We start from the raw sequence: 25,413 nt of genomic DNA on the forward strand, positions 1-25,413 counted from the left end.
GCCAAAGCAGCCATGACCCACTTCCTGTGATTTGAACTGTGTTTGTGCATGTGTGTGTATGTGTGTTTGTGTGAATGATTAAACCTCAGTTTATGAATACACTGCCCTGCCTGTTCAGGTGATTGCATTATCGCTCACTTCCCTGCTCTTCTCCCACTAAACATATTCACACCCTTCCATTTTCAACGCACATATCCCGGCTACTATTGGATATTAGTTACTGGGCTTTTTTAAAATTTAATAGCAAAAGCTAAACATACAGGTATTCTGTAATCTTATCATGCATAAAAATGTTCTCTTTTATTCATGCTGTAATCTGGTTCTGTAGCGGGGTTTGCTATGTATTGTGATTCTCTCCCTGTCTTTCATAGTGAAGGCATTTCTACTGGCGGTCTCTGGATGTTTCTGCTTTGTTACCATCCGTGAGTTTAAGCTAATGCTAGTTTGCCTCGCTCCATTCATTCATTCATTCATTCATTTCAGGCTGCACTTGCAGAAAGGATTTGTGGAGATACCCTGTACTCAGATCAGAGCCGTAGCAATATTCATCTGTCTAAGCTCCACCATCTTCTCCAAATATGGTCACTTCTGTCTCAAAAGAAAAACTATCGCTTTTACTCAATAATCTAATCAGCTTTTGGCTTGTGGATGCGCCAGCATGATTGTTGAATGACCTATTTATGTGATTGCTCACCAGAAATCTTCTCCTTACTTGATTTTGTTGAAGAGGAATAACTAGAAAGCACTCTGAGTGCATTCTTGGCTCCACCAGTGGCATTTTGATTACAACTTGAAAAACAAGGAAAAAAAGTTTCCATCCTATGTCAGAACGGGATCACACGTTCCATTTGTCACCTTGAAGAGGCCATCAATCCTTCCATCGTTGCACCCGAGGTGCAGCAGTCACAGCAGTGACGTTGCTTCATTTGAGTCTGCTTGACACCAGATTTAGAAATGGCTCCTAATCCTTGAATTTAATTTCATTGAACTTCTGTTCCCACCAAAATCCTCAACATGTTTCTCTCTTGTAGACACTTATGAATTAACTGCTGGGAAATAAGAATGTTTAACCAGAAGATGAGGTTGGAAAATTCCTAAATATGATTAACTTTGGAGGGAAAAGGGATAATCAATTTTATATCTTTCAGTTTTTATGCCTGTAATATCATTGTCAATATACTATATATTACATTCCCCCAATTGTCGCCAACATATTACAACTATTAGAAATTTTTTGGGGAATTCAGATTCTGGTAGGTTGGCAGCAGTCTCTCAGTACTACTTGTTTTTATACTGTAAAGTCTTATCTCAGTGTTTTGGATGAATAATCAAATAATATAATAACTTGGTAATAGAGTAATTGTGCGCCTCCCTATTTCCCAAACAGCGATCAGAAGGGTAACTTGTGCAAGAGGACGGGGGTTGTTTTTACCAGCGGTGGGTCAATGGTCATCGCTTTGCACACACAATACCAGTCACTACTAGCAGCAGCCTTTGTCTCCGTGGTGAAATGTTGCAGTTGGCAGATTTCACACTGTATTTCACTGTGTCTCTCCTGTCTCTTATTCTCTAACAAACAAAGCTATGCACGAGAGAATCCTTAGTCATGCAATATACTTAAATTCAGATATCATAAACATAATGTTGTTGTTGGGTAAATATCATATTCACTGTGCAAAATGGGGAAATAATAAGCCCTCCTTTTCTGGATTTACCAACGAATTTAAAAATACCTTGAAAAATGTGGGGAAAAAACTGTCAGACCTTTGCTCATTATTTATTGTTTTAGATTAAATGTTATGCTGCATCTCTGCTCCTATGTGCAAATTCTAACATGCCTTATTTTGTAATGTACAGTATTTGAATGAATTGTTCTACACATGTCTAGATATCCCCATAGTATCTGTAAATTGTGTTTCTATATTTATTATCCTCACTGAAAATCTGTATTTTCATTTGTTTAATAAAAAAATAAAAAAATACCAAAATAAAAACTTCAGGGCGACGCTGGGGTTTTCGCACAGCGGAAGTGGTGAATGTGTTTCCGGTCTCCCCCCCCCCCCCCCCACCTTCCAGACGCAAACAGCCGTAGCCGAAGTGAAACGCAGCGAGAGGAGGGGAAAGCAGCGCTCAAGCGAGAAAGGTTAGCCACTAAGCGAGTTAAGAAAATGGCGATCCTGCAGGACGGATGCCTGCCCTCGTAGATGCTGCAAACGCGTTGAAAATCGTTTAGCCTTACAGCCCGGCTTTCATTTCCACTCTGTTGCACTTTATACTTCAAAAGAGGTAAGATGGTTTTCTTCCTGGGTGGTGTTTTTTGTTGGTCTACACGGGCAGCTCGGAGCAGAGACCGGGGGGGGGGGGTGTAGTAGACAAGTTCAGCAATGGCTGTTGTTTGGTTAGCTTGCGAATCAGCTAAGATAGACGGCAATAACCCCTGTTCGGGTTGCACTCGGACAAGCGCCTCGGTTGTAGTTTGCAAACACGGATGGCAAAAAGCGTCGATTTAACAAACAGGTTCTCCGTGTCTGCCTGCAGATGACTAATCATTTCAAGGCTTGTAAACCCTCGTATTTATCGGCGGGTTAACCTTGTGCTAACGCCAACTAGTACGTGCAGAGGTTAAGTTTAGCTCTCTAAGCTGCGTGTACATATTTGTAAAAAAAAAAAAAAGAAAATCGGATGTGTTGAGTGGAGACGCCGAAACTTCATGCATATGATTGTTTACTTATTACGTATGACCGGAGCGATAATTGACTGCTTCGTAATGTTAGCTTTGAGCTAGCATTAGCAGTCGTGCTAATTCGACTACGTAGGTTACCCGGCGGTGAATCTGACCTCAAGCCCGGCCTTTTCGCTACGTGAAAGCCGGAGGGAATTGTTTCGTCGTCACTATATATCAGGGACTTTGCAGTTAAACTCGAGTTTACGGGTGTTAATATATGAAATTGTGTGTTTTTTATTTCTTCTTCTCCGTGAGTTTAACGCCCTCTATCGGCGGGCAGGGTGCTAACGACCTTAATACCGGACCCGGTGTGTGTGTGTGTGTGTGTGTGTGTGTGTGCGCGCCGGTTCTGCTTCGGTGTCGGCCTAACTTCACGCCGGTCCGGCGGGCAGCTCGAACGAGTCACAATAATTTAAATGCGTCCGCTGGAATTGGAACTCGATTTCCGAGCCGTCGTTGGTCGTGAATCGCGCTGGAACTACACCAGGCGGCAGAGAAGCCATGTTGGTTTAAGCCGCAAGTCAGACAACAGCTGAGATAATGGCCGATCAGGACCCGGAGCTGTAATTCTGACCTTCTCTCTCTCTCTCTGAGTCTTTATCGGCCGTTCACAGTAACATTCTCTATTCACCGTGTCCGGGCCTCACCGCAATGTCCTGTTATGCAGGACGACTTGCATTTCGACGTTGCCTAATTGGTGCATGCGTCGCTGCTTTCTGTTGCATTGTTGTCTCTACTAGTTGTCCATTTGTGTGTTTTTATTCCCTGTGCAGCATCAAATATTAATAGAAATGTAAAAAAATGTCTTGTGGTTGGTTTTAGCACCTGTCTGTATCACCCCCCCCCCCCCCCTCCCCTTGTGGTGCTTTTACTACATTGTTTAATCATAGTAGTTCAAATAGTACGGCACTAACTTGAGGTATAAATATTGTAGAATGTCACATTTTCTGATTGATTATAACCATATTTTTTTGTCTTTATCTTTCAGAGATTAGGAATTGGAGGCTGTTGCTACCAAAGAAGCTGAAGCATCTTTCCAGGTGAACGTTGCTCGACACACATTTATGCGGGGAATGGGGAGCTGCTGCTTATGCAAGCGCACGCAGTTCCGTTTGCATTGAATCCGACGGGCTGGCTTGGTCTAGGCCGCGTACCGTAATGCTGAGTAAGCTCTGCCGTGTTAAAATAGTTAAATGAGTAGCCAGAGTGCTGATGTTTTGTGTGTAGAGGTGCTTTTGCAGCTCATTGTGTTTTAACAATAGGGCAGTGGACCAAAACCAGTCCATTGATCCTCCCACAGGGGCTGTTTATCTGTTTCATTTTTTTTTTTTAAATCCTACATTTCGCAGTGAATTTTGCTGTGCCAAAGTTAACAAACGGGGCATTTTGATTTCAATGTGTATAATTTAAAGAGCCTGACGGTTAACTCGCTACCTTCTTGCGAATGTGTGACGTCGTCAAGGGGTGTTAATTAAGCATAAGGAATGTGAAATATTAGATTTGTCTTCAGTGCTGGTTTTCTGCCCTTCATTTGCATATCGTTTGGAAAGAATTGATTCCCGTTTTAAAAATACTGTGCAGATATATGCTTCATGTGCGGGGGTTGTGCTCTGTGTTTGTTGTCGGCTGCTAAAGCCAGTTGATGCTTCACATTTTTCCAGCATTAGGACACATTTTCCAGCCATGAGAGTGATTATTGCTGACGTAATATAATGGAAACTAGTTTGCTATAAGTAGATCTGTAGCAAGTCGGGCTGCGCAATGTGCATATATATCCCGATCCAGTTTTGGCTGGCTACTGTTGGTGTTTAATAAATGTGCACATGTTATGTGAGAACTGATTATACACTGCGTAACCAATAAATTGGACTCAGTTATGTGATATTTGTATTTTTTTTTATAAAGGAAGCCACAGAGCTTAGACACTCTGATTCAGCAGCAAAAGGTTTCAACATGATTTGCTTAATGCACCTTATGTGATGATGCAAATTCTTCAGTGTGATTGTTGCGCATCGCGCCGATGCTGAAATGAAACATTCTGCCGCTTTAGAAGCCGTATGTTTCTTTCAGGTCTCTTGCATTGCTCTTCACAATACCGAGGAGTGGAAATAGTTGTGTTGATAGCGGCGACAAGTCTTATTTCCTTTGCCCCTGTGGAACAATGTGATGCCTCACTTTGCTTTCGCTTTTGGTTTCTTCCTAAGATGGTGTTCTCTGAACAGGGTTTCATTACCTCCGTCAAGGAGGTTATGTTTTTGATGAAAAAATATAAAATATAAAATTGAAAAACCCATTTCTGGATTAAATAATCGGTTCAAAATACACACATTCTGATTCACTTTTACTTTTTATGGTTGGTGTACAAAGATAACAAGAACCATTTCTAAGCTTCCGATGATGATCCACATCACCATGTGGATGGTGTAAATCCAATTAGGAGGGGAACAAGCAGCTTGTCGGAGGTTTGCGCCCTCAGAGTGCTTTTGTAGTTCTTGTCTAAAATTATCAGGAGGTTTCAGGGGGGTTTATGATTTGTTGAAGTTGTATCGTTGACCTCAAGCTGAAATGGCCGTCTTGAGATCATCCTGTTTTGAAATTAATCTGGCAGTGCTATAAATTCCTCAGGTATTGCAACATTGCTATATTGGTTGGGGATCAGGCGTTTGATTATTGCTCACTGGGCAGTAAAGCCACGCCTGCAGATGGTCATGAGATTTAAGCAGAAAAGGAGTATTCAGTGTGGTCGACTGGGGGATGGCCATGCAGGGTGCAATCCAAACAAATTAAACTTGTGAGGTTTTGAGAGACTAATGGAAATGATGTGGAGTTACACATGCATGGAAATTAGCATTAGCCATGTGACTATCCTCTCGCTGTCTTTGGGCACAGGTGAATTGTCAGATAACTGACTGGGGTCTTCAATGAGAACAGGTACTTCCAAATCTACAAATGTAATGTCTTGGGTCGTTTTCACACTGGACCAATCGGACTCTGTTCGATGGCAAGCCGGGAAGGATAATTAAATTACTGGCCTGTTTTATCATGGTTGTACATTAACAAACTCGATAAAAAGCAATGGGAAAACACACGGCCGGTACGTGTTCTTACCTTGTCTCGGGAGGCCTAGAGTGGGGAAGAGTTACTGATAATCAGGTTTGATCTACACTAAGTCACAATTAGTGAATCTCTTCAATCCTGATAACAGTGATATGAATGTGAAATGTTAAAGTCCAATATATCAAGTGCATTTCTAAAGAAAGAAAAAAAATCCATTGCTTTATTGCCTAAAAATTGTGGTTACTTCAATAAACTCCCGCAGTTGAGCAGAGAAAGAAATCACTGTTGTGTAGTATCATTCCTTTCCATCATCTTTAACCCTGACATAGAAGATATCATGACTTTTTATAGAGACTGTAGTTAAAGTAACTTAACAATAAGGTTTTATTCAGACTGGAAGAAATCTACTTAAAAAAGACAAATTGGAGCCAAAACGTCAGTGCGTTTTGATGCAGGAATTTAAAACCCTGGAAGATGTATAGTTGTTGTCTAAACAGTAGAGAGGACATATGATACTGCAAGTCTAATTGAAGTTAGTTGTACGGGACAATTTGCACAATTCATTCAAAATCGTCAGCTGTAGCTGTCGGACGGGTAATTGTCGGTCCATTCATAAACAGATGCTGTCTATGGTTTTTATATGCGCTCTCTGGGAGGCCCCCACAATGCTCTGCTCTTATTGTTGTTGAGCCCAGAGACATCTGCTGAAGCACTTGATGGTGGACGAGGAGTGGAGGAAGGAGATGGGTGGGGGGGGGGGGGGGGGGTGTTTGACTATAGCACATTAGGACGAAAATGATTTCAGCTTTCATTCATTCAAACATGGTCTGTGTCTTACAGTTAACTGATATTAATTAATGAATTGATGCATTTTAAAGGAGATGCATCCGCCTGCCACAGTTCTTTGTTTTTGTAAAATTAAATAAAGTAAGATTACAAATTCTAGTTAGCGTTGTCTTATTTGGGAACAAGAAGCAGCTTTATTGTTACAACTATACAGATTACAATGTTGTGACATTTGTTTGACCAACCCCTGCGGAGCAGTGGGGGGGGGGGGGGGGGGGGGGGGGGGGGGGAAGACTGCAGGCAAAATTGCACACCCACTGGGACCAGTATCATTGTATTTGGCGTGATGTGAGGTACAAGGCAGTCTGATTGCAACCTAATAGTAAGAACTAATAAAAACGTCACTCATTTCTTTCACCTTGTGGGTGTTGTTACCAGATAATGTATACGTTTGTGCAGTACAACTTTCTCTATAGGCAATAATGTGAAGCTGCCCTATTGCTGTTCCCAAAGCACAGCACGGTAAACCTATGGCTGCAAGCAGTGATTATTTTAATACGTCAGTGCATCTGTAATTACATGAAAAATAAATCAAGTGAATTCTGTGTACATGACAAGTAGCATAGGATGTGACATTAATACTTGTTTTCTCTTTCCACAGGGAACATACCTATAGAGGAAAGAACAGTGGATGGAAGAGAGAGAGAGACGGGGCGTGTGACGAGGAAGGAGAAAAAGAAGACACAGGAGTTGGGGGAGAAAAGAGGTGAGACTTTGTGGTTTCTACCAGGTCGAGCTGCTGCACAGCCATTTTGGCTTGTTTTAGTTGTGCACTTTTTTTAATCCAAGGTATTAATTTTGCCAAAGCAGTTGAGCAGAATCATGTTTCCCCTGAATATCGATAAGATATTGATTTGGTATCTGTTTCGGTAATGTTTTTTGTGTGAGCATAGTTCTCTGGTAAATCAGTCTCTAAAGCGTGATTGATTCATGTGCGTCTGCTGCCGCTAGAACACCGACTTCTGTTACGAGTTTCTGTTTGTAAAGGTGTTGGTCTGTCCCTGTAGTGCGGTGTGCTTTTCTTTTGCCGCTGCTTGCGTACTTTTCCCATGTGACGTGGTAACATATTCCATTTTACCGGCTGTACGTGTATTTCTACTTTTACTGTTGAAAAGGTCATGGCAGCAGGAATTCTGATAACATCTATCTCTAATCTCGAGTGCGGCCTGCGGCGATTTATTTTGATTGTTTTTTAAAATGAAATTGCTTTTGATGTCGGGGTTTCAAACAGTCTAAGCATTTTTGACAAAATTGATTAAGTGCGTACATTCTTCTGAGGTCTAGGATAAATGGGTATATTCGTAAGATGACTGAATAATGAACATTCGTCTTCTTTTTCTTCTTCTTGAACCAGCAAATGAGCAAAAACATGCGCTTGTGCCTCGGTGCATGTCGCCTTTGGTCTGAGACCTTGCTTATGCTGGTACCCCTCCAATCTCCTCCCAAAGTTAACGTGACATAGTGGACCATGTGACACGCTCCCTTATCTCGTCCTGCACGTGCTGAGACTGAGGGTGCAATCTCTCGGGCTGCAACAACTGGATACAGACGCGCACAACGCAGGAACACGTGCACTCCAGTAAATGAATGCCTCCTCATACTCTTCAAGCCTTCATGTGATCTAATGTGAAACAGACTGGTTGCAGCTCCCTCTGGTTTCGTGTTTGTTCTTGGTGGATTTTTAAACGTTTGAGAGGCTGGCATGTGCATCATTAAATGATGTCACCGTGCTCGGGCAAGCCCGGAGGAGCTGGGAGTGTTCAGGAATGTTTAAATGCAACCAATCGGTTCAACTCCAGAGAACAGATTTGGGATTGATAGGCCTTAACGAGGATTTAATTAATCCTTTGCAATAATTTATAGTGCTGCAGAATATAATTGTAAGAGTTGGCGTTTAAAGGACACAACATGGCCAGTCCTTAAAGTTATTGTCCTTTTCCCATTATGCCCTTGAATATGAGGAACGCTTGTCAGTTTGTGTTGGAGATGGAGCCGATCTTGTAGGTGCAAGCGGTGGATGTGGAAATTCAAGTTTGTTTGTTGCACAGATGCTGGTGCTGCACAGGTGGTGTGAACGGCGAAACCTTTTTATTTTGCATACAGTTTAGCTGCTGAGGGCCTTGCATGTGTAACAAGCTTATAGATGATGTTAAATAATATGTCAGCTGTTGGAATCAAAGCAACCTGCCCCAAAGATTTGACTTAAAGCAGTGCTCTGAGTCACAGGATATTATGTTCATGCCAGCAAATTATAACAATCTAAAGCTTTTAACATTTATTGTTAGATTTATAGTGTGTCTGTGCTTATTATTTGGTATCAACTTGTATATACAAATGTTCTAAAACAACACGAGTCATAAACAACTCAAGCCGTACCATACTTGAGTGTTAGTCACTGCATAGCTGTATTTTACTTCTTGCACAAATCACCATTGTTTACATCACGTTGTAAACGGTGCACAGTAACTTCACTTGTGTTTGCAAAATGTGCACGGCTTGTAAAAGCACAGCACCCGTTATTGTCAAAGAAAGAAATGTCACCGTCCGATCGCACTGCTCTGGCTTTTTAGAACGTCAGCATCCCGTATAAAGCCTTCGTTGCAATGTGAAAGATTTTGCTGTAATGTATATACACCATACCGCTAATGTGGAAAATGGGACAGCCCCCATTTTAATGAATCTCCGACTGCGCTTTCGGTCACTTTGCCTAAGCTTTAGTCTGTTTTCCTCACCATGTTAAACGGAGTGCACATGGCAATGCCTTCGTGTGCCTCGGAGGAGGAGTGACCTTTGCTTTTTATACATGTTAGAAGCTGCAACCGCATTCCGTTCATGTCCCCCTCGTTGAACTTAAATGACAGGCTCTTTTGCTCCTCCTTTCTCACATTCCACTTCGGACTTTGCGCCTCCCTACCTTGAGCCCCCCCCCTTTTCTTTCTCATTCTCTCACTCCTTCAGACACCACCTCTGTGTTTGTGTCTTGTCCTTATACAGCCCCCACACATACACACCCCCTCACTCGATCATTCTCTGTAAGATGATAGCAGCGGTTGAGCTGCTGCCAACTCCAGGGGCCCTCGTGAAAGCTCAGATGGAGCCGGCAGCAAAGGGGAACAAACTGTACTCTGCTGAGCAGCGACAAAGAAAATGCTTAAACTATAGATGGGAATCCAATCGGCGACATGTTTTCACCTGCAAGATAAATGCATTTGGCTGAATAAATATTGTTCAAGAATTACCTTTGCAAAAATACTCTGCTATGCGGTTTATAGAAAGCACAGCTGCAAGTAACATTTTCTGGCAGTTTATTTGTTTAATAACCAGTGTAGTTTGAGACTTAAATATTTAGAAAATGATTTACTTTACAAGGCACGGGATCTTTTTCTTCATTGTTTCGTGATGATATCACCGCTGTCTGTTCGGGATTGAATCCGCAGAGCAACTAAAGCACCTTGTGTTGGGCTTTATGTTTGGACTCTGGCAGGAGGCCCAGGTTTGGATAAGGAGGTGTGACTGAGCAAATGTGTATAGGAAGGCTGCGGTAAAACGCATCTGGTCTGTATGTAGGGCATGATGGTTCTGGTTGCTGGTTTGTGGAGCTGAAATAAACCAACTTGTTAATGAACTGCAGTAGTTGGATTGCTTGCCTTGTCTGACGCCGTTCCCAATACAATAATCGCGTATTTGTGTGATATTTGTGACGGCACGCCGTGCTCATTGCGTCTTTCCACTCGCTCATTGTCCACACATGGGTTTGTTTGCGCTCGTATCGTGTTGCTTTGTGAACCCAGCGGTTGCTATTTGAACTGCGGGATTATAAATAGGCCTGTGTACTGCTGCAGCAGGCAGCGAGAGCTAACGCGCACCGGCTAACCTGCACTGACAAAATGCCACGAGACATGCGCACACGCTGCTTCCTGTCAAACACACGGGTCCATTTTTACTGAAGGATGTCCGTCTCCTCATTTTTGCCTTTGTCCTCCTTTTTATGGTGCTAAGCAGCCCCCTCGTTTGTTCCTACTTCTGTGCTCAGGGTTAAGATATGTTGTTTTCCATGGAGTCCAAGGTCAGTTTTGCCAGCCTTAAGCCTATTGTGTAATGCTAATCTAGTCTAAAGCATACATGTTGATCCTTCTCATCAGGAGGAGGTTTACTTCATTCGTCTTCGTCTTTATATTAATGCTACTTTTCTTTTAGTTTGCTTTACTGACTTGACCCTCTCTGATCCTACTGAGCAGAAACGGGAATTGGTTATTAGTATCATTAGCAGAAATAGAGACGGAGCAGACAAACTGGCTCAGAGTATAATATAATTAAATTAGCATCCATAGCTATACAGTAGCCTCTTAAGGATAAGCAGATGAACATGCAGACTGTGGGAACAGAAATCACCGGTTTATGGGGAAGATTAGAAAACCACACACGCATTCCATAGTAGAACCTCTCTATTGAGGAAGCTGTTTTTGAATCCTCATGGAGCTTCTTTGGCTGTATAGAAGAAGATTAATTCTGTAGGACCAAAACTATTTCTGAGTTGTGATGATTTTTGTGGCTGAAGAATCCTTGAAAGTTGATGATCATTTGTACGGAGTGTGATGAGCTAACACTCGGTCTCTTGTTTGTGTATTACTTTGCAGTGCTGGAGCATACCAGGTCAAGGCAAAGTCTTAAATCAGAACCACTCCCCTCCCCTCCCCTCCCCTTCCCCTCACATACACCTGCACGTACAAACGCTCATACGTAGTACTTAGCAATGCCAAGGGGGCCTGATCAGCCTGCTGCCTGCTCTGACACGCCCCGCCTCTTCACCTCCAGCCCTTGAGGCTGTGCACACTCGCTTTGACTTTTTGGCCTCCCCCTTTCTCGGCTTGGGAACCCAACGTCACCTGTTCTCCTCCCAAACCAGGGACGACATCTGAGATCCCCGCTCACAGGTAGGCTGGGAGAAGAGGGAAAAGGAGCACACGGAAACAATTAGTGGATGTCGCTCATCCATGATCATGATAATATTTTGGTGTTCCAGTATACTCATTTCCCTAATGTGGAGAAAAAAAAAAAGCATCAATGTCATCACCTATTTTTGCTTAATACTTATGGAAAACCCTTGTGACTAAATTCAGGGTGAGACGCAAGCAGGTTCTGTCCCTTAATGCTCTTGCAGACACTTTTTGCTTTGAATAACCATCACTAAATCACTTTCCTCTTCTGTTTTCTTTGAATGCCCTGACTCATTCTAGTAACTCCACACTGATTTCAAGCTCTGTTTCTAACACTCTTTATCTCTGTATGACAGTCTTTCCTTTCTCTTTCTCCAGGCATGGCTCCCATTCGGGATTCCGTCAGCCACTCCCCTAATCAAACAGGTGACCACACATTTTTCCTTTCACAGTCTGTGTTTTATTCTTACCTCTTACTTTTGCATTCTGCTTTGTGATCAACGAAATTAGTTCACAACTACACAGTTGTCACTTAAAAACAGTTTTATAAGAAGGGCCTTAACATCAACATACATCTTTAAATTAATGTGGCTAATGGCTCCAATAATTCTTTTTTTTTTTTAGTTTTAAGAGCGCCTTCAAATTCTGATAAATACCACAGAAGAATAAATATAAGCACTCGCCATTCTGAGTGTTGCGCATCATGACTCTGAAAAATCCAGTAACAATCTCCGGAGTCTATTTATAGAGACATGACAGATCTGAACAGCTGAATTATATATGGGAAAAAGAAAGGTGTAAACCAAGTTCAAATTGCTACCGTCTCTTGCTGTCCTCTTCCTGTCCTCACGCTGTCCTTCCACTCTACCGCCTTCTTTTCATGCTTAATTGCCATAATTTCTGTGTCCTCTTCTTCTGGTCATTGTCTTCCTAGCTAAGCTCTCATTTATAGTTTTGGCATGCTCTTTGGTCTGCTGGTCCCATCCAAAGCAGTTGTGTAGCTAAAGCAGAAAGGGAATGGAATAATATCAAAGTGAAAATTATTGAAGAAATTTCAGGCCACATCTGTTTAATTTAGTTTAATATTAATCCCCTTCTCTCTCCAGGTCTGGACCATCCTGGCTTGGACTCGCAGTATGAACCTTCCCCCTGGTCCTCTGGCTCTCCCTGCAGCAGTGACGGCAACAGCAACTGGGGCAAAGTCCTAGTTGACGGAAGCACAGACAAATCCAAAAACCCTTCCTCTACAAACTCTTCTATCTGGCCTCCCTCCTCCTCCTCGTTCTCTTGCTCCTCATTCTCTTCCTCCTCTGGCTGTGGGTCAGGTTCAGACCCTGAGTTGGCATCAGAATGCATGGACGCAGACTCTAGCTCCTCACTTGGCTCAGAGAAAAACCTTGCTGTGCCAGGAGTGATGATGATGTCAGCAAAAGCTTCTTCCACTGTGTCTTCTACGGCTTCTTTCCCTTCCTCCTCAATGGTGACCTCTGCAATGATGGTCGGCAGTTCGTTGAACGGAGACAGCAATGGCAACAGCCGTCAGATCACGAGTGTCGGGATCGGAACCATTGGCAGTTCAAGTAATGGAAACAATAACATTACAGGGCCCCCCCACCACGCCGGGGCCGGGTCTATCAGTATTGGCAGCAATAACACGAGTAATCACAACAAGAAACTTGTCCATAACAATGGAACGTGGGGCAGCCAGTCAGGCAGCAACATGATCACCACTGGTGGGAGCAACCCCTGCGTCAATGGAGGAATAAACCCAGACGCATTAAGCCCAAATGCCAACCATGGTGCCTGGTCACAGAATCCAACCCCAGGCCCATTGCCCCAGGGCCAACATCCTACACAGGCTCAGGGGATGAATTCCAAAATGGGCCTCGCTCCCCAACAGGGCCCCATGCTGGGCTGGGGTGGCATGGCAGCTCCGGTCAGCAGCAGCGTGATGGAAGACACTGATGTGAATAATGGTACAGCAAGCGGCAACAGTGGAAAAGGTGGCCTGCACCCTACCAACCTTAACACTGAATCCAATGGACCAAATAACACTATTATGATGAATACTACTACTAATACTACTAATGCCACAATGACCTCTAGTCCACCAGACTCTACCGCCTCGGCTCAACTCGGTGGAGATTGTTCTTGGGGCTCTAATGGAGGAGGCATCGAGAGTCCGCTGGCCAATGGAAATGCCTCATCAACCTCCCAGCAACCCCAAGGTGAGTCGGTGGGTTCTGGGGCCTTTGGTACGCCTTGGGGTGCAACTCCCTACCCCGGAGACAAGGGCCACCCAAATGCAGACACTGTGAACCCCCAAATCCCCTCTACTGCTGCTTACAAGAGTAATAATAACCACAATAACACTGGGGCCCCACACTGGGACCAGGGGCCCACCAGTAACCCAAATCAACCCCAAAGTAACTTGCCTTGGGGTACCTGCTCAAATCAAATCCCAGGCTCTGCAGGGCAAACACAAGGAAATGGCAGCCAAGCTACAATGGGCCCTCCAGCAGGGATTCCTCGTCCATGGGGGAGCAGTGCATCGTCATCTTCCTCGTCCTCATCGTCCTCTTCCACATCCAATAACATGTCAAGTGGAGAATGGGGAAGGGCAACTCTTGGTAATAACCAATCAGATGCTGGAAGTCACAAAGGAAGCTCTACCAACAATGGCTGGAAGAGCCTGGAGGATGACGCCATAGGCATGGGAAGTGGCGGTGGAAGCCACGGCTTAGGGAGCGGTGCCGGATGCTGGAATCGCTCTGGCGGAAGCGAGGGAAGTGGAGAGAGCACTGGAGGACGCTCGAGCTCAGACAGAGAAGTCTGCCAGCCAAAAGAGGGAAATCATAGAAAGGTCGCAGCACCAGCATTGCCAGCTGCCTCCCAGGTCGATTTAGACCCAAGGGTTCTGTCCAACACCGGGTGGGGACAGACGCCCATACGTCAGAATACTGCGTGGGACGTGACTTCAACGCATAAAAATCAGAGACGAGGTGAAAGAGGAGAGGAGAGAAAGCAAAGCAGTGGAGGCTCTGGCTGGGGCACAGCGGCACCGGCAGCTCCCTCCCAGACCTCTGGAGGTATGGCTGGGGGGGGACATTGACACAAACAACCAACGGCGTTTTGGAAGAGCGCAAAAGTAAATGAGAAATGTGTGTCTCTCTTTCATTTGACTTGCAGGTTGGGGGGGTGGGCCAGGCAGCTCAGGCCCAGGCACAGGAGGTTCGAGCTGGGGAGAGCGACCGACCTCTGGGTGGGAGAGCAAAGTCCCAGCAGGTGGAGGAGGTACACAAAGTTGCTGGGATAATGGATCCGGCTACAAGGGGGGGAAGAACACTAGTAACACCTGGAGCAATAACACAAACAAAGATGACAGGTGAGTTACGTTTAGGTGAAGAAACTGGTTAAACGTGTGCTTGACTGGAATAAGTGGAACTCGGATATAATTATAATTTCAACAATTTTAATGTTATATATAATTGCTTTAGACTTTCAAGCTTATTTTTGTTTTCTTTGCTCTTTGCAACCATTTTTATCTCCCGTCCGTGTTAATTCACTGATCCCATCCATTGGTTTCATTAAGGTCCAATACATGGACAAATTCGCCCAAACCGCAGCAGGGCTGGACATCTAACGGTGGAAATGGCAGTGAAAGCTGGGCTAATGGGGACGCTGCCCGACCAGGGTCCAGCAACTATTGGGGAGAACCCCAAAAAGGTGCGGGTTCAGCGGGCTGGGACAGTGACGGCGACCGCTCTGGCTCCGGATGCTGGAATGAAGCGGGCCGAACTAACGCCAGTAGCAGCAACACCTGGGTAGGGAGTGGAGGATCAAATACTTCTGACCAGAGCTCTCAAAACCCAGGATCCCACTGGGGCAAATCCAACCCTCAGAGTAACAGCCAGGAATGGGGAGAGCCAGTCAAACACAACCAAGGCACTCAGAACTGGGGTGACTCCAGGCCCTCCAATGAGTGGGTAAAAGGTTCTGAGTCCTCCATGTCCAGAGGCAACCAGGGTCCCACCAAGCCTACAGGTAGCTGTCCTTATCTTTGTATCACATTTGAGTGATTATTAAGGACAACCGTCCACACCAAAGGAAACTCTGGTAAATAATTTGTGACTCTAAATCAACCAGGCTGGCTGGGAGGCCCCATGCCGGCAGCTGGCCAGAAGGAGGAGGTAACAACTGGATGGGAAGAGCCTTCTCCAGAGTCACTTCGTCGGAAGATGGATATCGATGATGGGACGGCAGCATGGGGAGGGCCTGGTAAACACTCGCGCTACGCTAAGGAAGGAGAATTGCTGCAAAGCCTGGGCAAAGTCATCTGAAAGTGGGCTTTTTTTCTAGGTAAAAACAGCGGCGGAGCTGTCAACATGTGGAACAGGACTGGGCAGTTGGACCAGGAGGCCACGGGTCCCCCCTCTCAGCACCAGGTCCACCCACCACATGGCTCTAAGCATCCTCCTCAGCCCATGCAACCTCTTGCCAAGGACAAAAGTTGCAGTTCTGGTAAGATGAAAGATACCCATGTGTTTGAGATGGAGCGAGGCCGAGGCAACGTCAGATTTATGAGTATAAAAATGTGTGCGCATCAAAAGATTGCCAATACATGTAAATGCAATCCTTTGCATCGTTAAAGGCTTAAAAAAAGGTGCGTGTTGCACCCACCCTCCTTTGAGATGACTGAAATTAGGTCTTGAAAGGATTTTGACGGTACAAAACTGCGATTAACGGGCAAAAGCATTAAGAGAAAGCAAACGCACAGCCATTCTCGCCCACCTCCCTGTGAAGATGTCTTTGTCAAGAGCTTTTTAGCACAGCCAGTTGAGTCATCCCTTTGGAATCCTAAAAGCATTGACATCCCCACCCCCCTTCCACTTTTCTCGTTTGCTTATTTCCCCCCCCCCTTCATTCCGTCACCCACTAGTTGTGCTCGTTGAAACACTGTCTGTTTTTTTGGATGAGAGCGAGGTAATGTGAGAGTGGTGGAGTCTGCCCGACGACTGTTAGATGAGCGATTCCAACATTAGATGAGGAAAACAGCTTTTCTGTTGAAGTGTACTCGGGAGGGAAGGAAAGAGATGATCTGTTCAAGGTCTCTGACTCGAGAGCTCCCTGGAGCTCCAATGGAAGCTCTGATGAGAAAAATCACAGGTTTTGATTCGCTCTTGGATTTGAAGCGTAGAACATTAAAACGCAGGAAGCAGCTCGGTAAACAGGAAATGTTCTGAATGACGGATGAATAATACTTTCTGTAATTTATCTGTCTTATAAGCAGTTGTCAGATGTGCATATGTGACCAATAGAATAGATAAAACCGTGCAATACATGCAGATGTATTGCAGAATTTAAACATTTATATATGTGTGTCTGTATACATCTATATATATATATATATACACGCACACACACACACACACACACACACAGTATGACTGATCACCTCCATCATTCACATGCCAGACACTGGAGCTTCAAGCTACCGTGTGATCTGTCCTATTTTTGCTGCGTGGCATCACTGGCATCCCCTCCCCTGTGGGAAGAAGCAGGCGTGGGTGTGTGGAGCTGTAATAAGAGCCTTTTGAGCTCATGCAAACATTAACATGAGCACATTCTCACATTTGAAAGTGTAATGGGGTTAATGCACGCATCTACACACCGACAGAAGTTAAAGTAGGCTTGCATACGCAACACGAGCAGAACTGCCTCAGAGCTGCTTTGATTCCAGCTGAGAAAACCATCTATATTTGAGCAGGCTTCAAAAAGTTACGTGTCTGCTTTTTTTAAAAAATTAAGGGCACTAATATGATGCCACAGTTTACATATGGTCTGAAACTGAGCGTACGAACAAGCCTAACGGCATTTGGATATGAAATCAGGCTTAAAAAACACGTGGGGTTAGTTTTTAGTTCTAATATAGTGGCGATGGGTCAATACGAGAAGCTATTGATTTAATACAGCGCAGAACCCACGTTCTTTTCTGAAGTGTTACTTCCTTGGTCTCTGCAGGCTGGCGTGAGCCTTACCCTCAGCAGAGGGAGTCCTCCAATTGGGGGGAGCCTGCAACAGGTCCCCCTGTGACTGTGGACAACGGTACCTCTGCCTGGGGGAAGTCCGTGGACTCCAGCTGGAATGAACCCAGCAAGAGCAGCAGGGAACCTGGATGGGGTGGCCAGCCCAAGCCTGGTGCGTGTGGTTTGTGCTCGTCAATTAATTTTTTGGAAGTGCATGAAATGAGCAATACAACGGTACAATCTCTCTGAGGTTACAGCTGTCTTTTGCCCACCGCTGTTCTTAGCTCCAGGTCCCAAGCCTATGGAGACGTGGGGTGGCGATGAGGCGTCCATGGGAAACAGCTGGGACCAGGAGGAGGAGGTTGAGATTGGCATGTGGAACAACAACCAACAAGACCACCGGTCCCATGACCAAAACACCTGGAACTACAAGCAGAGAGGCTCATACAAGGTTGACTTTATGATTTGGAATTCTTCATAAATACTTGAATACTAAATGGGTTCAAAAGGTTGACCCTGCTACAGCTTCAGATTTCATTCAGTATATTTTTTGGGGGGGGGGCATTTTTCAGATGAATAAACCAGTCAACAAACAAGAGGAACCCTGGATGAAACCCTTCATCAACCAGTTCAACGGCATGAACTTCTCTGTAAGGACTCGTTCCAGTCTGACTGTTTGAGTCTGGACTCTAAAAGTTCGCTCGTCATGTCGTTCCCATCTGGAAACATCCGATTTAAAGCTGCGCTTGCATCAAAGTTTGCTAAGCACCGATCCAGCGCACTGAACGCGTAGCTTCCATCTGCTTGCAGAGAGATTCTCCCGATGACTCCATGAAGACCGGAGGGGGGATGCAGGACAAGCGCATGGATCTCGGCAGTATGGGAGACTTCAATGGAGCGATGGGAAAGAACCATGGCTCTCGACACCAGTTTCACAAGGAGTCTGCCATGGATCGCAGCTCATACTATGATAAGGTATATAGAATGTTCCCATGGTATCTTAAGTGTTGTGGGTCAAGAAGAGTTCATGGGAACACATGTCAGAATGTGGAAATGGCCGCTTGTGGTCTGTCTGACCGCACCGCTGTGTGGAGTGTTTGCTGCCGTGGTCACCGTGAGGTTGCCGTAGCACGGAGGAAAGCTTCTCATTTGTCGTCGGCCTCGAGCAGCTGCCTTTTGTGGCACTCTCGCGGCCCTGTAGTGCCCCACGGTGGTTGTTGTAGCACACTGCACCTCATGTGGGAAGGTTATCTTTTTGAATTGATTTTTGTTTGGCCGGGTCGCTCTTGAGCAACGAGCAAGTGACGCGTACACACTCGTATGTCGACTTAAAATACCATCCGATAGTTTTGAGAAGCCGTTTTATGGTGGTCCTTTACAGACCGGAAACATTTTTGTTTGACTTTGCTGCTTTTCCTTCTGCATCGAATACCGCTCGTCTGTTACCTTTGTGTTTTTCATATCCTTTCTTTTTCGACTGGACGTCCCACTTCTCCACTGCTTATGTTTCTTCTACTCGTCTCATTTTTATTGTCACCCACTTCGATTTATTTTTTTTTACTCTACACTGCTGTTTCCTCTGTCCTCGCGTTGTTTCCTGTCTTCCCCCATCTCCCCATCTTCAGCAAAATTAACTGTTTTCCTACGTTTCTCTTTCTTCTTTTGCACTTCTCTGGCTGCTGGTGTGCTTCCTGTCCCTCTGTGCTCGCCGTCCATCTGCTGTGCGCACCCGGCCTTGCTTCTGCAGCTATCTCTTTCCCCCGCTGCTCACGATAGCCAGGCTTCTGATGAGCTCTCGTCCAATCAAAGCATGAGCTTCTCCACTTCCACTTCTGCTCAGCCTGTCCCCTGTCTTGAGTCTGGGCTGTCTGCTGCCCGCTCTGGTCCTGGGGTTGCTCAGCAGGTGAGTGAGGAAGGGAAAAAGAGCTCCAGACGCTAAGATGGGAACAATAAGACAATTTCCCCGATATCAAGTTATTAATTGAATATTTTTCTGTGTTTGTCTCTACTCAGAATGTAAACCCTATGATGGGTGGCAGCAGCATAGCACAGGGCCGAGGTGGCCCCCAGTCCCAGGTCCCCCCCCAGCCCAACATTCGCAACCAAGTGCCTCCGCCAATCCTGCCCTCTCAGGTAGCGCGCACGCACGCACACACACACACACACACACACACACACACACACAAAACGCATTGCATCTTTCGGTGGTTGTGTTTTAGGCCTTGTAATATTATATGTTTGGATTGTAATATTAGGTCATGGTACGTTCTGTGCTTCAGACCAATAGTGGTTCAGAGAACCTCAGCCAGCAATCAATGCATGTATTTAGAGTTGTACTTCATGGGAAACCATGTGTGGGTCAAGGTGGCAGATTCGCCAGCTTTTTAACGGCTACCGTTGAATCAGTATTCTACCGGTATCATTCAACGCGCACAAAAATAACTATGATCTAAAAGTACAACTTGTTTTTTTACTCAGGTTCCTGCATCCTTGTTGAAGTACCCAGGTGGTAACGGAGGTCTGAATCCTTTGTTTGGCGCTCAGCAGGTTGCTGTGCTCAACCAACTCTCCCAGCTCTCCCACCTTAACCAGATCAGCCAGTTACAGGTAGAGCGATGGAAATAAGCCCCCCCGCAAACAGAAATGGCCTTTCATGCTTTGTTTGAGTCTCATGTTAATCATTACATTTTAAGAACGAAAATGTTGTGACGAGACATTGTTGTTAATTCTAATACGACATGTAAATATCAGATGTCTTAAATCTATGTGCAAATAGCTTTAAGTATAAACTTCGATGCAGCACATTTGTATTTATTTTTTTAAAAGGCAAATACTAATTGTTGTTTCTGTCCGTCTCCAGCGTCTTCTGTTCCAGCAGCAGCAGCAGAAGGCCCAGAGTCAGAGAGGCATGTCTGTAGGTCGACAGAGCGAACAGGTGTGTGTGTGTGTGTGTGTGCCTGTGTGTGTCTAATGTTCACTGCATTATTATACTCAAAATCTCATTGAGTTGATTTCACTTTCCCCTCTTAGACACGTCCTATTGGCTCATCTCCGTCAATGATGCAGCCCCCGCGACACCTGGACCCATCTCTGCTGAAACAGACCCCGCCCCTCAAGCCGTACCTGGATAACTACATGTCCCATAATACCCCAGAGATGCAGAAGGATACTGCTGCTCTGGGATCTTTTAGCAACTTCCCTTTAAGTATGTTACCTGCTATTAAAGTGTTTCTCAATTGAATCAATTGAAGATACGTTTGCCTTTTGATTTACTGTTCCTTTATTATTATTATATTTAAATATGTCCGTTGTCTTTGTCGATGGCATTCTGTTCAGTTTCATCACTAATCATGCACCACTAACGTTCAACTGGCTTAATTTCTCTCCTGTCCTTTTTATTTCCACTTCCGTCGTTTCCATCAGGCTTGAACTCCAACCTGAATGTATCTCTGGACATGGGAGGAGGAGGAGGAGGAGGAGGGAGCTTCAAAGAGCCGCCCCAGTCCAAACTGAAGAAACTTTGGGCTACTGACCCCATGGAGCAGAACAGCAAACCTGGTAATGAAACGGCCTTGTGGGTCACGGAACAGATTTGTTTAATCCTTCCGGGGGGTGTAGAGCACTCCAAATGATTTTCCCTACATTGTCAAAGAGCAGCAATTACAGTATTTATTCTGGAGAAGTGCTTAATAGCATATTTAGGAAACGCCTAACCTTCCAGGGCCCATTTTTTTGTGTGTGTGTGTTTTCATTCCGCAGGTGCTATGTCGTCTGGGCTGTGTCTGGAGAACTCTCCTTTCTACGACTTCCTGTCTCCCGGCCCATCTCCCCTGAGTCCTCCCGGCCAATCAATCGGCTCAGTGGGCGATGGCTGGCCACCCAGTGCCAACTCCCCACCGCCCCACGGAAACACTGTCACTTGGCCCCCAGGTACACACATGCGTGAAAAACCAAAACAAACCAATGTCTCTGGTGAAAAGCTGCTCGCCAACGAGCCGCTTGCGTGTTTGCAGAGTTCCGGCCCGGGGAGCCTTGGAAAGGTTACCCAAATATAGATCCTGAGACGGATCCGTTTGTGACCCCCGGCAGTGTCATCAACAACCTCTCCATTAACACCGTCCGTGACACAGACCACCTCAGGGACAGGAGCAATGGTAGGCCGCTTCACCGGTTCCCTTGTGAATCATTTTAACTTGGTAAAGTCTAAGAAATTCTCAATTTCTCTCACAAGAAATATTGAAAGTTCAACCTGAGTGTCTATAAAAACCCGGTTTGACGAGCGCCTTTGACGCTACATTGAGACTTGACAGTAAGCCCTGTGTTTTGCATCCCAGGGCCATCCTCATCACTGAACACCACGATGCCTTCTAACAGTGCCTGGTCATCCATTCGTGCCTCCAGCCACAGTGGTTCCCTCACCAGTACAGCACAAAGCACTTCAGGTAGGGCTTCCTGCTCACACCGCGGAATCGCTAAACAATCTTGTTTAAAACAGTTCCGAGTTTAAAATGTTGACCGTAATCCTGACCCACAACCGATGCGCGACAACAAATTTTGCCCTCACTTCTCCTTGCAGCCAGACCCAGTGAGTCAAAATGGTCACCCAGCGGCGGTTCTGTGTCCAACTCCTCCCTGGCCCATGAGCTGTGGAAGGTCCCCCTGACTCCTAAGGCGCTGTCTGTGGCGGCCCCCTCGAGGCCCCCACCTGGCCTCACCGGCCAGAAGCCCAGCTCTGCCTCCTCCGGCTGGGATGGCTCTGCCCTGAGGGGGTTTGGGGGGTGGAGCTCCTCCGAGTCCAGATACACACCTGGTGAGAGCGGAGCGATAAATGCTACAATAATAAGCTTTTAATTATCGTCGTGACGATGAGCCGCTCCTACCGAGTGGCTGCATCCACACTGGTAGGCTGTGGCACACCCTAATTGTCTCGGCGGACTTGTTTTACCATCTCGTACCGTACTTTGTGTCGGTAGGTTCGAGTTGGGGCGACGGAAGCAGCTCAGGAAGAACCCAATGGCTTGTTCTCAAGAATCTCACACCTCAGGTATTCATGTACTTAAATATAACCATCCTATATATGTCTCGGGGTAAAATCTGACCAACTGATAGCGACGCGAACTTCCACTTTGCGACTATATTCAAAATGCTTTTTTCAGGTCACGCTTGACGAGAGGTGTTTGTTCCTGATTATTTGCTGACCCAGTTTTCTCCCGCCCAGATCGACGGCTCCACCCTGAGGACCTTATGCTTGCAGCACGGCCCTCTGATGACATTCCACCTCAACCTGCCGCATGGCAACGCCGTGGTACGCTACAGCTCCAAGGATGAGGCCGCCAAAGCCCAGAAGAGCCTGCACATGTGAGCGAGCACACACACACACACACACACACACAGAGGGAAGATAGCTCGGTGTCGACCCGCTAGCTGTCTGGCCTCCTAACGGTGCTACCGTTAGCCATTATCAGTAAGGTGTAACCTCCTAAACGCCACCGTATCCTTCAGGAGATTACATAGCCCTGACTCCTGGAGATTACTGATTGCTTTTTAACGTGACGGGAACACATCAACCGGATCATCGGGTCTGAAGGTTTCCGCCGTTGTCCTTCCGCAGGTGTGTTTTGGGGAACACGACTATTCTGGCTGAGTTTGCCAGCGATGAGGAAATCAAAAGTTTCTTTGCACAAGGGCAGTCGATGGCGTCTCCCTCCTCTGGCTGGCAGGCCATTGGCTCCTCTCAGAGCAGGATGGATCAGTCTCATGCCTTTTCCAGCCGTGCTTCTGAAACTAACCAGTGGAACAGCAGCGACCTCCACAGCTCCTCCCTCTGGGGCGGGCTCAACTATTCCAGTAGCCTGTGGGGCACCCCCAGCGGCGCTGAGGCAGGGAGGATCGGTAGCCCTTCTCCAATCAGCTCCTTCCTTCCCGTGGATCACCTGACAGGGGGAGGGGATCCCATCTGAACCGTCTGTCAATCAAACTGGCTGGGAAAGAGGGTCAGTAGAGAATCATCAATAATCAGCAGAAGGAAAAAAAAAGTAGTTAAAAATGCAACGGCACTAGTTGGACTCACGATATATTCAGTCAAACGGGGCCTCCCCTGTGGAAAACAAGTTACGTTTCTCTGCACATATGTCCACTTTGTTTTAGCCCAAAAACATATCAGTCGGAATACTTGAATCATGCAGGCCAATTCTATAATGTGAACGGATGGATATTTGCCTCCAGGTAGTGCTCTTTCAGACCGAAAAAAGCTTCACTCGAGCTCATTATTATTATTATATATATATATATATATATATATATATTGTTTCATTCGTCACATTTATTTGAATTCCATTTCTTTTCATTTTTATCATTTTCTTTTTGTTTTTCTTGCATTTGTTTGCTGAAAATGTTGGAGTATGAGCTTTTTTTTTTTTTTAACTTTGCACTGAATGTGTTTTTTTTTTTCCTCAGTATATATAATCTGCAATATAGAGGGAGCAGCCAGTTTTTCCAGTGTAGCTGTTTACTCATTAAGGTCCTTACCGTGTTTGTGTGTGTGTGTGCGTGCGTGTGTGTGTGTGAGATGGCATGGGTGAGTATGTGTGCTCCTCTCTGCCTTGGCACGCCTACCTTACTGTGTTGTCGTTCAAGATCAACAGATAGTTAAAGAAGAATAAAAGCTGACTTAGGACGATTATCTGGTGATAAAGTGACATTAAAAGTATTGCACCAATTTTGTTTTGAAACTAAAGAACGTTGAGCTCTGCAGTGCAAAGGACTGTAGCCGCAGCTGGGACTAGCAAGCCCCGCCCACCCCACCTGAAGGGGGGCGGGGTCTGTCTAGCAAGCCCTCCCACTAGCCCTGCGTAGGGCAAAGGGAGGAACAGCACTTTCAGAATAGGCTTTCAATGTTTTTGGAGGTGCCACACTGCAACCTCTTGTTTACAAGACTTGGGAGGCAAAACGTGTGTTCATTCTTCATTTTAAAGAGAAGATGGAGTAAAAAAAATAATAAAAAATAATAAAACTATGTAAAAAAAAAACAAAAAAACACATAAAACACAAAGAAAAACCATAAAAAAATATACACTCTTATTGACGATGAAGACGATGCTTTGTAACTCTGGGAATTCGGATCAGTGTTTTTGGCCATGGCGATGGTTATTTAAAACAATTCCTTTTTGTCTGCTAAATAACCAGCAATGGTTCTCAGGAAATCAAGCCAGTTGCCCCCACCCCCCTTTATAGGTGAATAAAAAAAAAAAACTACTACTCCTTATAGGAAAGGAAAATCCAATTTCTAGCACTGAAAACTATGTATAGGTCTGTAAGTGTTTCTCTGCCAAATAACTGCTTTAAGCTGGAGAAGCTCAACACACTGCTTTCATATGCTGTCTTTTGAGGCAGGGGAGGTGGAGGACGAGTTGTCCCTCTCTCCTCCTCTACTCCTCCAGTTCTCCACTCCGCTGATGTAAAAAATCAACAGTGGGAGATGTTAATTGTGTGGTTGTGTGACTGTCAATGGAAAATGTTCTGTCTTGTCAGACTTTTAAACCAAGAGAAAGGCGACCCTGTATCTATGCATACTGTAGCTTCTCACATGGCCTACTGAGAGGCACCTTATTATTTCTTGGGTTTTTTTTTTCCCCGTGTCTCAAAATGTGTAAGTGTTTCATCAAGTACAACGAAAATGCGAATCATTACTTTGATTTTTAATCATTCTCTTTGCCACAAATGGTGTCTTGGAAAAAAGGAAAGAAGGAAAGTTGTTTTTGTTTCAAGATACAATTTTAACAGTGCAAAAGTCGTCCACATTTCATTGCCTTGATCCTAACTG

General features: G+C 45.3%; 1 protein-coding gene across 1 annotated transcript; it reads left to right on the forward strand.

Annotated features, from left to right (window-relative positions):
- The first annotated feature begins 2,150 nt into the window (after positions 1–2,150).
- LOC137905369 (trinucleotide repeat-containing gene 6A protein-like) lies at positions 2,151–24,402 on the forward strand. The gene is made up of 27 exons (XM_068749599.1): positions 2,151–2,286; positions 3,714–3,765; positions 7,230–7,334; positions 11,266–11,562; positions 11,944–11,991; positions 12,672–14,654; positions 14,755–14,950; positions 15,158–15,609; positions 15,712–15,843; positions 15,925–16,086; positions 17,587–17,763; positions 17,882–18,042; positions 18,164–18,241; positions 18,402–18,566; positions 19,339–19,494; positions 19,605–19,724; positions 20,070–20,198; positions 20,452–20,526; positions 20,622–20,796; positions 21,015–21,149; positions 21,351–21,521; positions 21,605–21,745; positions 21,926–22,033; positions 22,168–22,401; positions 22,565–22,635; positions 22,810–22,949; positions 23,203–24,402. The coding sequence occupies exons 5-27, from the start codon at positions 11,946–11,948 to the stop codon at positions 23,549–23,551; spliced, it is 5,556 nt and encodes a 1,851-aa protein (XP_068605700.1). The 5' UTR covers positions 2,151–2,286; positions 3,714–3,765; positions 7,230–7,334; positions 11,266–11,562; positions 11,944–11,945; the 3' UTR covers positions 23,552–24,402.
- The last annotated feature ends 1,011 nt before the right edge of the window (positions 24,403–25,413 follow it).

This window comes from Brachionichthys hirsutus, chromosome 16 (genome assembly GCF_040956055.1).
Source record: "Brachionichthys hirsutus isolate HB-005 chromosome 16, CSIRO-AGI_Bhir_v1, whole genome shotgun sequence".
Classification (NCBI taxonomy): Eukaryota; Metazoa; Chordata; class Actinopteri; order Lophiiformes; family Brachionichthyidae; genus Brachionichthys; species Brachionichthys hirsutus.

Excerpts from the sequence above, each read along its gene's own strand:
- LOC137905369 (XM_068749599.1), top strand. The coding sequence starts at position 11,946 with ATGGCTCCCATTCGGGATTCCGTCAGCCACTCCCCTAATCAAACAG. Across the intron at positions 15,844-15,924 it reads GGCAGCATGGGGAGGGCCTG|GTAAAAACAGCGGCGGAGCT; the intron begins GTAAACACTCGC and ends CTTTTTTTCTAG. Across the intron at positions 22,950-23,202 it reads GCCCAGAAGAGCCTGCACAT|GTGTGTTTTGGGGAACACGA; the intron begins GTGAGCGAGCAC and ends GTCCTTCCGCAG.